This window comes from Xiphophorus couchianus, chromosome 4 (genome assembly GCF_001444195.1).
Source record: "Xiphophorus couchianus chromosome 4, X_couchianus-1.0, whole genome shotgun sequence".
Classification (NCBI taxonomy): Eukaryota; Metazoa; Chordata; class Actinopteri; order Cyprinodontiformes; family Poeciliidae; genus Xiphophorus; species Xiphophorus couchianus.
The window spans coordinates 26,112,926-26,125,928 of NC_040231.1; the positions used below are offsets into that span (position 1 = coordinate 26,112,926).

Here is a 13,003-nt window from a genome sequence, read left to right on the forward strand (position 1 = left end):
TTTTCTCTTTCGTTTTTTGTGAGACTCTGGAAACTCCAGACCAATCTAACCTGCAAAAGGGGTTTTGAACTTTTCGACAGTTTGTCACATTTCTGCCACAAAACGTTGTTTTTAATTGAAAATGTAAGAGGCCAACCCGAAGAAGCTCTCAACTTTGATGTGAAACGAGAACATTTATTTTACATTTTTAATGCACAGCAATCTGAAAAATTTTGTGCATTATTATTGTGTGGTTCTTAATTGTTAAAATTTAATTTCCCCACAAAGCAGTCTCATTTTATGCTTTTTTTCCCCCTTGTGATTGTTATCTCAGCTGACTTCTAACGCAACTTTCTGGGTCTTCACTTCTTCTTTCCTCAGCTGAATACTTTGCCACCACCATGGTCATTGTTGGTCTGTCTGTAATTGCAACTGTTTTGGTCCTGCAATATCACCACCATGATCCTGATGGAGGAAAGATGCCAAAATGGGTGAGTCTTGCGATTTTTATTGTTGCTTACAATCTGTGTGGCATTTATTTTACAATGACTACATTTACATTATAACTAAGCTCTTTTAATTTCAGCTGTTGACAAAAAAATAATAATTATATATCATTGCACACAATCCGGGCACTAACTGAGGACGACTCAGGCTCCGAGATTGTCATCACTGTCGTCAATGAAAACACAAATTATGTAGACTCAACAGAGCTATTGCATACAACGCGTAAGGAAATAATGTTTGTCTCCGTTATTCTGTGATCTGGTAGACCCGTGTGATCCTGTTGAACTGGTGCGCCTGGTTTCTGCGCATGAAGCGCCCCGGCGAAGACAGAGTGCGCTCAGCCTGCCACAACAAGACCCGACGGAGCAGCCTGACCAGCATGGACCTCAACGCCAGCAGCTCCGTCTCCCAGTCTACCAACGGCCACATGCTCTACGTCGGCGTCCGCGGCCTGGAGAGCATCCACTGCTCCACGGCCGCCACCTCTCCCGATTCCGGGGTCCTCTGCGGGCGGCTGATCGGACGAGCCGGCGAGGACGAGTTGCTCCTACCGTCGAGTCAGAGCCCCAACATGGGATACATGGAGCTGGAGCTGGCCAAGATCCTGGACGAGGTGCGGTACATCGCCAAAAGGTTTCGTGACCAAGACGAGGACGAGACCGTGTGCAATGAGTGGAAGTTTGCCGCGTCTGTCATCGACAGGCTTTGCCTCATGGCTTTCTCTCTCTTCACCATCCTCTGCACCATTGGGATCCTCATGTCGGCACCCAATTTTGTAGAAGCCATTTCCAAAGACTTTTTTACATGAGGAGATTGAAATAAAATTTTAAATAAATAAATAAATAAAAATCTGGCACACTGCTAATGAAATGATGTATAAATTCACAGGGCAGTAATCTGGATACAGCCATTTCTTCTGTTTACAAATGTGTATTATGATAAAATGCTCACGGTTTGTCAAAACTAAGTAAAATTAAAACTCAGTCTGCAGTGTGAAAATAAGGAAACAAATCCATTGCATTATAATGTGACTCCACCCCACACTTTGAAGAAAATAAATGCTATGGCTTTGTACTGTCTGACTACAAATCCAATTGCTATCATCAATGTAATTTGTGAATAATGTAGCTTTGGTTCGCTGTGTGACTTCTTCATTGTAATGTACAGTTTTGCTAAAATATAATAGGAGTCCAACATTACAGACCAGAAATATTGATATCTACTGTACATGGCATTAGAAGGTGTAGAAGAGTAATAGAAAACCTGCAGCACTCATCACCTGCAAGCTGTTGATTATGTGTAAACTAACAGCAATTGGATTAAGAGGTGGGGGTTGCATTCAAACAGTGACGCCATTCGGGTTTGAAACATTTGGATTACCTCATATGTTATATTATTTAAAAGCCCTTCACTGTCACCCCAAAAATACTTAAATGTAAGTCAGTGGGTCCCTGGGGACATCGGTGTCCTTGTGACAGGTGGTCAACATCTTCAGCCCAGGATGTTTTCCCCCCAAGGTTTGTCAAAGCTTCTCACAAGCATCTAGTCTTCACATTGGTGTTTTCTGATTATTGCAGTTGTCATAATTAACGGTAGACCTTATTTAGCCAACATGAAGCTGAACATTTTGCTGAATCTTAGCTACCTTGTCTACTCAGTGGTCCATTAGCACAATAGTTTTCCGTTCTCTTCAGTGTCTTTTTGATTTTGGCTTCCATTTTAAGATCATTTTATTGTTTTCTGTGCTTCATTATATGATATCCCCTCTCCAATCAACTTCTTGAATGAGGAATGGACTAAAACCATCATGAACAACTTCTGGTGACTTCATCCTTAGTTAGCCAGAAATACACGTTGAAAGAAAAATGCCGCCAATTTTTTTTAGAACCGATAAAACCAACATCGTTCCATCTGAGTCTGGAAAGCTTGTCAGACCAGTTGTGAGGAATTGTGGGTTGGGTATCAAGCTATGGGGATGTTTTCTTACTGTGGTGTCTTGGCCATTTATCACACATCACTGCATATCATGGATCAATTCATAAATGTGCTAGAAGAGGCTTTGTTGTCTTCTACCAAGGAGGAAGTGCCCTTGAGATTGGTGTTTCGACAACATAGTGACCCCAAACACACCAGTAAAACCAGCCGCTTCATGGTCCCAAACCAACAACATAATGTTATGTAACAACCAACATAATGCCTGCACCTTAATTCAACAAAAATCATGTAGGGTGACATCATACATGCTGTTTCAGTGGTTAAACTCAGATATGTAAGATTGTGGAACAGAGTCCTATCGTCCTGAGTTGAAATAGCTGTTCACTGGTCCCAGATGTTGGTTGTTCATTAAAAGCTGATGTGAAGCAGTTTTCAAAAACAGCAGACATCCAGCTCAGTATTAGCTCATTAATTCACAGGAAAACTTAATTTTCAACCATTTTCAGTGCGTTACATAGTGAAAATGAGTACTACTCCAGTTATTAAATGGCAATGCAGGCTCTGCTATTTTGTTGAACGACGTAATGTTCCTTACCTTTACTTTCCATAGACTGAGAATAAATTTGATGCTTTTCTTAATACGTTGATTTAAAGCAGAATGTTAATAGTGTTTGCAATGCTTTATAATAGCTATTATAAGAATGGTGAAATTTACTCACTTTTAAATCAAACTGCTGTCAGTTTTAACACAACTGTTAATCATATTGCATATATGGTACCTAAAAACGCTACAGTATCTTGCATCATGTAAATATTCAAAACTGAAGAAAAAAATTGCAATGTTGTTTGCCTTTCTATATACATAAGCTCCTTGCTATAGTCTATTTTTAATTGTTGGTTTACCAGAATTTTCTTCTAGGACTTTATTGATTAAAAAATGATGGCCTTTGTTTTTATTATTACATTTAAGTGTTTGCTTATGTTCACTGAACAATTTAATAATAAATGTGATTTTTTTTCTTTTCTTGAAACTGGAGTCCTTTATTGGTACTGTACCCTTAAAAATAACACGGATTTACACTCCATATTCCACTCCAAATTAATCCATGAATTTGAGCTTTTGCATACTGAAAAAGGAAAACTAAGAAAGTGAGATTTTCTTTTTTCTGTTTGTAGTTTTTAACAAGGCTTCAGTGTAGTGAGATCTATTAAGAGCGATATACCGAAACTAATTTCGCTCCCTCAATGCCTTCATTAAAGCAGAAGGTTATTTCAGTAGTAGTTCAGATGTGCACTAAAAGTTACCAGTTTTGATAGACAGTCGTTGCATTTTGAGATGAGAGATCATACACTCTTTTATCCATCGCCTGTCTACCATGATGCTGTTTATTATTTATTATTGTCTAACAAGCCTTTGAGACCTTCACAGAACAGCTTTAATTGTACTGAGATTAAGGAATAATACAAGCAGTCTACTAATTTGGTGTTGTCGCAATGGATTAGGAACATCTGAATTAGCTGAGTAAGAAAATAATTACATTTTTCAGATTGATGAGAATTTCTGGTTATAATGTAAATTGTTTCAAAGGCTGTGAAAAGGTGCTGTATATTGCTATGTCAGGGCAAAATCTAAAATACTTAAAAGAAAATGTTTATATACCCTTGGCACTAGAAAAAAAATAGCTGGCGAAACAAACCTGCCATCTTGTGGCTGTACATAACAAATACAAACTTTTTTTTTTTTAAATAATCTGTAGTTTGTGGATCATTATTAAAGGAAAAATATGCTCTTAGGTTATAATTTATTAAAAGTTTCAGATTGCTAAATGTTCCACATGTGACCCAACAAACTGGAAGGCAATATTTAGGTAAAAACTCGGGAAAGTTTTCATGGGAATTGGGACTGCTTCCGAGATCCGAGTAATTTGGCCGTAATTATTGTCGTCACTGAAAGCTTTTCCCTGGTACACATTTATTCCCCCCCCCGCCCCCCCTTTTTTTTTCCATTTTACTAAGCATTCGTTAAAAAAACATTTTATAATTTGGGCAAACATTTCGTGTACATTTTCATTTTATTTAGTGTTTATTTATTGTAAAAAAAAAAACATGTAATAGTCCCATTTTATGTATCGTATATATGCCTATATGATTTTAGATTCAAATGGGGTTACTGTGAAGGAGTATAAAAGAGAAAAGACAAAAATCCAAAGTACTTGATGGTCACACGTTTTAATGTTCAACAAAGTTGTCAGATTGAGTCGGCTCAGTTGCGAGCGACACTGTGTACGCCATCGATATCGTTCCGACTGGAAACTTGTTCACGAAATAAACGTTAGCTTTGGTTTCTTGGCGTTTCTTAGCTCGCTTTAGCTGCGTTATTGGTGAAATGTCTGAAGCCTTGTTGCAGTGGTGCGTGGACCAATTACATCATAAATTTGGCCTGGAGGCATGTGAAGACATTGTCCAGTAAGTGTTAAATATTTCCTTTTAGACGGTCTATCACAAGCTGAAAGCTAGCTAATTGAATGATGGTGCTCTACTGACATGGCCTGTTAATTAAAATAGATTCTATGTAAAATGAAATTACTTGAGTAGACGTTTTGTCGAACCATTTAATGTTTTTTTCATTAATGTAACAGCCGTCTAATACGTTTATTAGCTATCATCCAGCTAACAGTTAGCTCCTCATTTCTGAAAGTTCGGCTTTTGTTAAATCTGTCTTGAATGTTCATATCTCTATGAACATTTACTGACTGTCATCACTAAGCTGATGACAATCCTGTACCCTCTAGCTGTATTGTTGTCATTAGTGTTTAGGCTTTCCTACTTCAAAAATAAAATGTGATACAGTTTGAAATAGCTACATTTCTTAACTTCTTTTGATAATCAGGTTGTAAGATTAAGAGAACCAAGTACATAAAAAATACCCTTCTGCCTTGCATATCTATAATAACATACAGTATAAATTATCTCTCTTGCTTCATGAATCGTTCAGAACTTTCTAGAAAAAAAAGGAAGCATAACTTTTAATGAGAAATTGTGAGAAGATTATCAACTTTAAAAAAAAATCTCTGTGAACTCTCCAGGTACATACTCTCCATTGAAAAACCTGAGGAGATCGAGGAATACGTGGGAGATCTTCTTCAGGGGACTGATGGAAAAAAAGGCCAGTTTATAGATGAACTCCTATTCAGATGGAAGAAGAGTCAAAGACAGGGTGCGGATACAGCCGGTCTTTTCCTTCTCAAAGAGTCCGCTTCGCCAACAGGTAGGACAATAAGTATGCAGTTAACGTATTTCTCAAAAAAATGTCTACTCTGATAACCTGCAGTTTCATTAAAAAGAGCGAAAGAAGCTATGAAAGCTAACCTGTAACATTAACATCTTTTGTTTCTTAAATGTATGTTCTTGTTTTTACAGATATGCAAGACTCCACCAAAGATATGCAGAAGAAGTCCAAACGTAAAGGACGTAACAAACAGGAAGTGGTGGCTGGGAGCCAAACAGAGCCTGAACCAGAGCCAGTGAAAACCCCCATGGATCTGATGAGGGTGAGCACACGTCTCAGTTTTCTTATACACTTTATTTTTATGCTTTAGTTACTTCAGTTTATTAAGAAAACTGGTAAACAGTTAGCTATCAGTTGACTGATCAATGTCTTTCCAGGCCCAGGAAAACAGCAGCACTTCTTCAACTAAGAAGAAAACCAAGTTCGTCAATCTCTACGCTAAAGAGGGTCAGGACAAGCTGGCTGTTCTGCTTCCGGGTCGGCACGCCTGCGAGTGCCTCGCCCAGAAGCATGCGCTCATCAACAACTGCCTGAGCTGTGGGCGAATTGTGTGTGACCAGGAGGGCTCGGGACCCTGCCTCTTCTGTGGAAGCCTGGTGAGCAAACTTAGCCCAGTAACGTTCCTAGCTTTTAGTTTTTGTTAACAATTTCTTCTTTTTTTTTCATCTTTATTTCAGGTCTGCACTAAAGAGGAGCAGGAGATTCTACAGCGAGACTCCAACAAAAGTCAAAAACTCAGAAAGAAGCTTATGGGAGGTCAGAGCCCAAGCTTCTCAGACCGAGCTCAAGAAATATGAAGTTTCTAAGTCCTGTCATCTGCAGATTGTCTTTTTTTATATGTCGTTGCCAGATGCCGGAGAAAGGGAGCTTCTTCCACATCAGGAAGCCACACTGAAAGTCGGGCTGGAGAAAGCAGTTCAGCACAAAGACAAACTGCTGGAATTTGACAGGAACAGGTATCTTAAAACGCACTGCTGCTCAGAAATGAGCAGGTTTACTGCTGTAAATACATGCCACCTGGACAAAACCTACCTGTTTTAATTCACTGCCCCGTTCAACTGCAGCGTCAGGAGGACTCAGGTGCTGGATGATGAGTCGGATTACTTTGCCGCCGAGTCCAATCAGTGGCTTTCGCCCAATGAGAGAGAGAAGATGAGGAAAATGGAAGAAGACTTGCGAGAACTTCGCCACGCCTCTCGTAAGGACAGGAAGATCACTCTAGATTTCGCTGGCAGACGAGTCATCGATGAGGGGAACGATATGAACGAGTATTACAGCAAGTAAGACTGGGCTTTTATGTGTTTTCCATTGGCTTGAAACCCAAACAACAGAAAGATTTAACATTGTTGGGGTTGTTGTTTAGGCTGGATGAGACCCTCAAAAATATGAACAGTGGGTCAACACCAGGGACTCTTGGATATTCTGAAAGAAGAAGTGGAAAGCAAAATCTCAGAGAGCTGGTCAACCCAAACATTATGCAGTCTGCACCAGAAGTAAGTCGCATTAAAAGGACAAAGTAACTAGATAAAGGCAGTTATGTTGTTTCTTTATATTTTTAGAAAATGACCTGAAACATAACTTGTTCAGGTAAGCAGTGATGATTATGATTGCACAGTGTATCACTCTTATTGTTATTTGGGTCAGTGTGCTCAATAAGATGCATATCGTGTAAAGCTGCTTGAGGTGCAATAAATATTGGTTATTTATTTGAGTACAATCCATTCAGAATCTGTCAGAGATGCTGTAAGCATTTTAAATGTCTTAGAAGATAAAAAAAAGTGATCAGAAAGTCATTGGGAAGCTACAGCTAAACTGTTTCAATGCCATAACAGCAGACGCTGTACTGTATGTTTCCCATATATTGCTTTTTAAACACCTTGGTGATGCATCAAAAAGAGGAGTTGCTACCTCAGATAGCTCTTAGCGTGGCTAATTTAGTGAGCAGGAAAGGGATTTCCAAGTTTCCACTTGGCTGATCATCAATCAGGCACCATAAAACTGAAAATCAGCCAATTTATCATTGGATCTCTTACACGAAAAATTCTTCTTAAGCTATAAGAAGGATTTGCAATACATTTTGGCACTTTTTTAAAAAAAAACTAGTGGGTGGACATTGGAGGCAGGGAACGCCAAAAGCAACCCATGGAGCAGAGGAAAAATTTGACGGAGGAAAAAGGAGGAGAGGACCGCCACAGGTTGAGACTCCAAGACAAAGAGCTGCGGGAGATTTCTGACGGAGGCTGGTGTCTGAGTATGCATCAGCCGTGGGCCTCACTGCTGGTCAAAGGCATTAAGAGGTAACCAAGGACAGAATGCCAGATATACATCTTTCAAAATAGCCAAAGCCTTTTATTCAGTACCTTTTAGAAAAAAATGAATACATTCATTGTTAAAGATTTTGCATCTTGTGTGAATGTAGGGTAGAAGGTCGCACCTGGTACACGTCACACAGAGGTCGCCTTTGGATAGCTGCAGCAGCCAAAAAACCCACAGCTCAGGAGATCACTGAGGTGGAACAAATGTACCGCCACATCTACAAGAAAGGTAGGACTGACTTACAACAGAAATAAGTCAACAAACACTGAGTTGATCATAATTACTAATAGAATTTGTTTGTGTTCAGCATCATTAAAAAGCTACTGATGCAAAATAAAAAACAAACAAAAGAAACACGTATATCTTTAAACAAATAATGTTGAAAAGCCCCTAAACACCAGTAGAAGCATGTTTCATTCACAACTGTATTGGGGACAAAGGTTGAGGTAGATAAGTATTTTATACCTCAATAGTTCTACTTGTTTTTCAAAAAGACTATTTCACTGGAAAGTTAAAAAAGAAATATTTGTGAATACTGTAGCAGATGGTTATTATTATGTTAAGCTCAAATTGACCCGAGCAGTATCTATGTAAAAAGTAAACCTAGGGGTTGGTACAAATGTGTGAAATGAATATATTTTCAATTTATATGTAGAGTACACCTATTAAGACAAATAGAAAAAGTTTCATGCAAAAAAAATACTTCCAACAATTAAAAAAAAAAAAAAAACTTTAAAATGGGTCAATTTGACCCGGAACATAACAGGAGGGTTAATTATTTCTTGCGCGGCACGGTACAGGCCGCTTTTCATTGGCTGATGCCCATTCTACGTGGTCACGTGCGTGGCCGTCTCACAAACACACTTAGCTTCCCGTTAGCTAAGTACAGCATAATGGCAGCACTGATACAACTTCTACACCTTGAAGCCTGTCTGCTACACAGTCTTACGTTAGCTAAACAGATCAATATGCAATGTGTCTGTATCTGACATACACTAAAGATTTTATTTTAGCAGAAAAGGCTTTGGACTAAACTGTTACTCGTGTTAGCCACGTTAGCTCCAAGTACAGCTAGTCAATCAACCATCGCTGTGTTCAGGGAAGCGCTGATTAATAATCGAGAAATAAATATCAAGCCTGGAAACTTGATACCGTAACGGACTGAATGTTATGTTTTTAACTTAATCTTTGCTCGTCTTGCGGGGCGCAGGCGGTTGCCACGGTAACAGATGTGCTTAAACTACAAAGAGAGAGAGCGAGAGAGTAAAAAGGTACGAGTGGTTTTGAGTTGATCACCTTAGCGTGATCGGGTTATTTTACCTTTGTTTACCTTTGCTGTGGCGCATTACAGCCGCTGTAGTTTCTAAACGTTGGACTAATTACCTCGTTCGTTTGTGAGTTTACGTCATTCACAACAAACATCAAACAGAACAAATATATTTCATAAAATTTTAACAAACAAATGGCTTCTACCGCGGTAATTATGTGAAATTAAATTAAATTATATCCCAGCTTCAGAAGATTTGCCTTTACCTTTACAGAGCTCTTTGGTTCCTCCTATCAGTCTGTAGCTTCTCATACTGACGTCATCAAACCAAAGGTCAGATCTACCATAACTGACTGACACCTGCTGGCCTCAGGTTTGCAACCAGCTTGTGACTGAGAAACCAGTAACCTCCTCCCATATGATGACATGAACTTGTTAGTTCCTCTGTCCGTTGTAGTAGCTGATATATTGTGAAAATCCTGTAGAAATGATGCACTAATCGAGTCATGTTTACATTGAAACAAGGCGCCGCGAGGCTTTGTTTGTGAGACTTGTGGTCACGTGGGTCGGTTGTGGGCGGAGCTTGGTAAGCTCCATTGGTCTACGGACCGGTACCGGTCCGCGGCCCGGGGGTTTTTGGACCACTGCTGTGTAGCATACTGTTATTTATTTTATTTTTTTGGAGAGTGCCTATTAGTGAGACAGCAAATTATTAAGCCTTCCTATAGCAACATGCTCAGCTGGCAATAGGTTGAAACTGGTGTGAACAATAGTTTCAGACGTGTCCATAACTGATGTTGCTGCTCTCTTCGTCTCTGCAGAGCCAAACTTTCCCAAAGATTATCCCACCGGATGTCTTCTGGGTTGCGTTAACGTGACCGAGTGCCTGTCTCAGGAGCAGTTTAGACAACAGGTTGGTGAATCACATCCTCTGATTATACTCATTTTGAAGGCCACAACAACACTTGAACACTATTTCATGATAAAATTTAAGAACTGTTGATTTTGTTCTCATGTTTCATCATGTTCAATATTTACACCGGAGACTGGAAAATTGTGTCTCTCACACCTTCTGACTAGCTTCAGAAAGAACCCGGTTTTAAATAGGTGATTTGACTCAAAATATTTACAACCATAATAATAATAACAATAATAATTATAATATATGATCTATTAACCTAGAAAGTGTGATAATGTTTAAACGATGGCTGCAGTATAATTTCCTGCCAGCAGAGGTCAGACTGCACTGCTTTTTATTTGCCACATCATATTTTCTCCCACCAGAGGCAGAATGCCCCACATGAACTGAACGCTAGCTTCTTCACTGCACCATTATAAATCTGATAGTTAAACACTAAGTATTTTCAACAATAACTCTTTGTTTGGGGAATTGAAAAAAATATATATTTAAAGTAGACTTTCTCTAAAGATGTGTTGTGATTCTACTTTCTGTCTTCATGACCTTACAAACCGCAACCTTAAGCTTTTATTTCTATTTAGCATAAATTATGGTACAGGTGGCAAGTTTAAACTAATCTGAACTGATTTGCCTCTGAAACTGAAATAATTTTGTTGTTGTTTAAATGTTTCTATGTTTACCATCCGTTTTATGTGTCATTAATATACTGAATGTTTATTAGAGATTTAAGAAGAGCTCCTAATATTCATAACAGATTTTTTTTTTTCATTGGAAATTGTGGTCTATGTGACCTTTTTAATAAATGAATAAATAATATTGACTTTAGTAGCAATACTACTTCTAATACTAGTGATGTAGAAGTTTTTTGAAGGTGTAGGTTTATATTTATGTTTTTACGGTGCAGTCCTTCTTTGTTTCTGTCCGAGCATTTCTGAAAAAAGAAATGCCTGCCCTGCTTTGCTGCATTGTCAGTTACTGAAGTCTTCATGTTTTACATGCACATAAAGGCTTTCAAAATTATATTCTTGAAACGTCATCAAATTAGCAGCCAATTCAATTGTCTGTATTCTATTTTATGCCTCTAATAAAGTATGATGTTGTAATACCAACAGATACTGATGCAAAAATAGTGTGGAGACCGTTTTTAATTAGTTTTTATTTCCACCATTTCAGTGAACGAAGTAATCAGATGCAATTCATTTTAATTATGCGGCTAATAGTGTTTTTGTGAAGGTCCTGTGTACTGGCACGTTTTTCTGGGAAACATGTTGGACAAATATACTCCAGTCCTGCAAAGCTACCAGCTTTCTCGCAGATGTTTGCACACACTTGTTTACTATATTAGACTGGAGCAGATCACATATGGAAATTGTCTCTTGTTGCAAAACAGACTCAAGGGAGGGAAAAGGAAAAAAAGGAATACAAAAAAAAAGCATCTATGCTTTTCTTTGAGTCGTGTTCTACTTGTGTTTTCATGTGTTTTTAAGACCCAGTTTCACACACACACACACACACACGCGTCTTTCTGCATGCAGCCGGTTGTCTCCTGCCTGAAAAGCTTTCAGAATGTGTGCTGCTACACGATTGCATTCTGACTGCTGGGACCTGTAAATTTAAGGGCTTTTTTCCCCCCCCTTTTGTGCTTCGTTCTCATTCTCTCCTCCACCACTCATTCCACCCAGGGCTGTAAAATCATGTTTGCAGGCTATGTGACTGCCCTTTCATCCCGTGAAAGGGTGTGTGTGCATCTGTGCGTATGTGTCCACTTGCACTGAGCGGCCATAAATAACCCCTCCCCAAACACACACACACACACGCATACAATGGCCCCCGTAAAAAAAAAAGAGAAAGCAAGACAGTTGTAAAAAATGAAAAAAAAAAAAAAGAGTCAACCAAAGAGAAATAACACCACCAAACGCCTAACGTCGGTGTTAAGCTGAAGGTTAACGCACATTTCATTCAACTTGGTAGGAAAAGTAGCATCTATTATCCATTTAGCCTTTTAATCTCGCTTCCTTTCTAGTTCCAAGGAGGCGCGTTGTGTTGGTGCATAGTAGCACATATCTGTGCTGCTAGGCAGTGTGAGTGGGTGAGGTGTAGGATTTACTGTCCTGAGCTGGCAGCTGCGGGTGGTTAAAAGAGGGGTGGTGAAGGACAAACAGCCATTATTCTTCAGGCTTTTCTAAATCTGTCTCAAATGATGTCTGAAATGTATTCAGAGAAAGTAGAATATGGGTAGATCAGGAAAGACATGAGTGAGGCACAAAAAATTGATATATGTTTAAAAAAACAAAATGCTAAAAATGGTATCACAGCTTAATGTCATCCATGTGCTATAGCAGTCATTCCCCTGTTGGGGCGCTGCTGCGTAAATCAGCACTGCAATTGCAATAATATAGAAGCAGACTGTATAGAAGGCAAACCTGCGGCTGAGCAGGGATTTCGTTCGCTTGACTTGCACCGATTCTTTCTCTAGTTAGACACTGACTGCTGTATCGATCCGTCCTCCAGATAATCTCTCACTCCATCCAGCTCCCCATCCCCCACTACCACTGATCATTTGTGAGCCATTATGATCTGTGCTCCCTCTCTCCTCTCTCACTGCTCAGTGCTCACTCAGCAGCGGGGTGGAGAGGCATGACTGGCAGAGGATGGCGGGGGTTGGTTGGGTTGGGATAATATATAGTGTCTTGCAAAGATTTTCACACCCCTTGAATTCACATTCCGTCACATGAGACTCGGAAGTTTCAATTTATTTTACTGGGATTTTATGTAATAGACCAACATAAGG

General features: G+C 39.2%; 2 protein-coding genes across 5 annotated transcripts in view; both read left to right on the plus strand.

Moving 5' to 3' along the window:
- Positions 1-1,575, plus strand: part of chrna7a (cholinergic receptor, nicotinic, alpha 7a (neuronal)) — a 28,496-nt gene extending 26,921 nt beyond the window's left edge. For both annotated transcript variants that reach the window (XM_028015452.1, XM_028015451.1), the window contains exons 9-10: positions 361-470; positions 752-1,575. In XM_028015452.1, the coding sequence (XP_027871253.1) occupies positions 361-470; positions 752-1,294 (653 nt within the window). In that variant the 3' untranslated portion in view covers positions 1,295-1,575. The remainder of the gene's footprint in view (positions 1-360; positions 471-751) is intronic.
- Positions 1,576-4,708: 3,133 nt separating this feature from the next.
- Positions 4,709-13,003, plus strand: part of trip4 (thyroid hormone receptor interactor 4) — a 93,438-nt gene continuing 85,143 nt past the window's right edge. For all 3 annotated transcript variants that reach the window (XM_028015893.1, XM_028015895.1, XM_028015896.1), the window contains exons 1-11: positions 4,709-4,887; positions 5,508-5,689; positions 5,842-5,972; positions 6,088-6,306; positions 6,388-6,466; positions 6,561-6,666; positions 6,775-6,990; positions 7,074-7,203; positions 7,814-8,007; positions 8,130-8,254; positions 10,115-10,206. In XM_028015893.1, the coding sequence (XP_027871694.1) occupies positions 4,808-4,887; positions 5,508-5,689; positions 5,842-5,972; positions 6,088-6,306; positions 6,388-6,466; positions 6,561-6,666; positions 6,775-6,990; positions 7,074-7,203; positions 7,814-8,007; positions 8,130-8,254; positions 10,115-10,206 (1,554 nt within the window). In that variant the 5' untranslated portion in view covers positions 4,709-4,807. The remainder of the gene's footprint in view (positions 4,888-5,507; positions 5,690-5,841; positions 5,973-6,087; positions 6,307-6,387; positions 6,467-6,560; positions 6,667-6,774; positions 6,991-7,073; positions 7,204-7,813; positions 8,008-8,129; positions 8,255-10,114; positions 10,207-13,003) is intronic.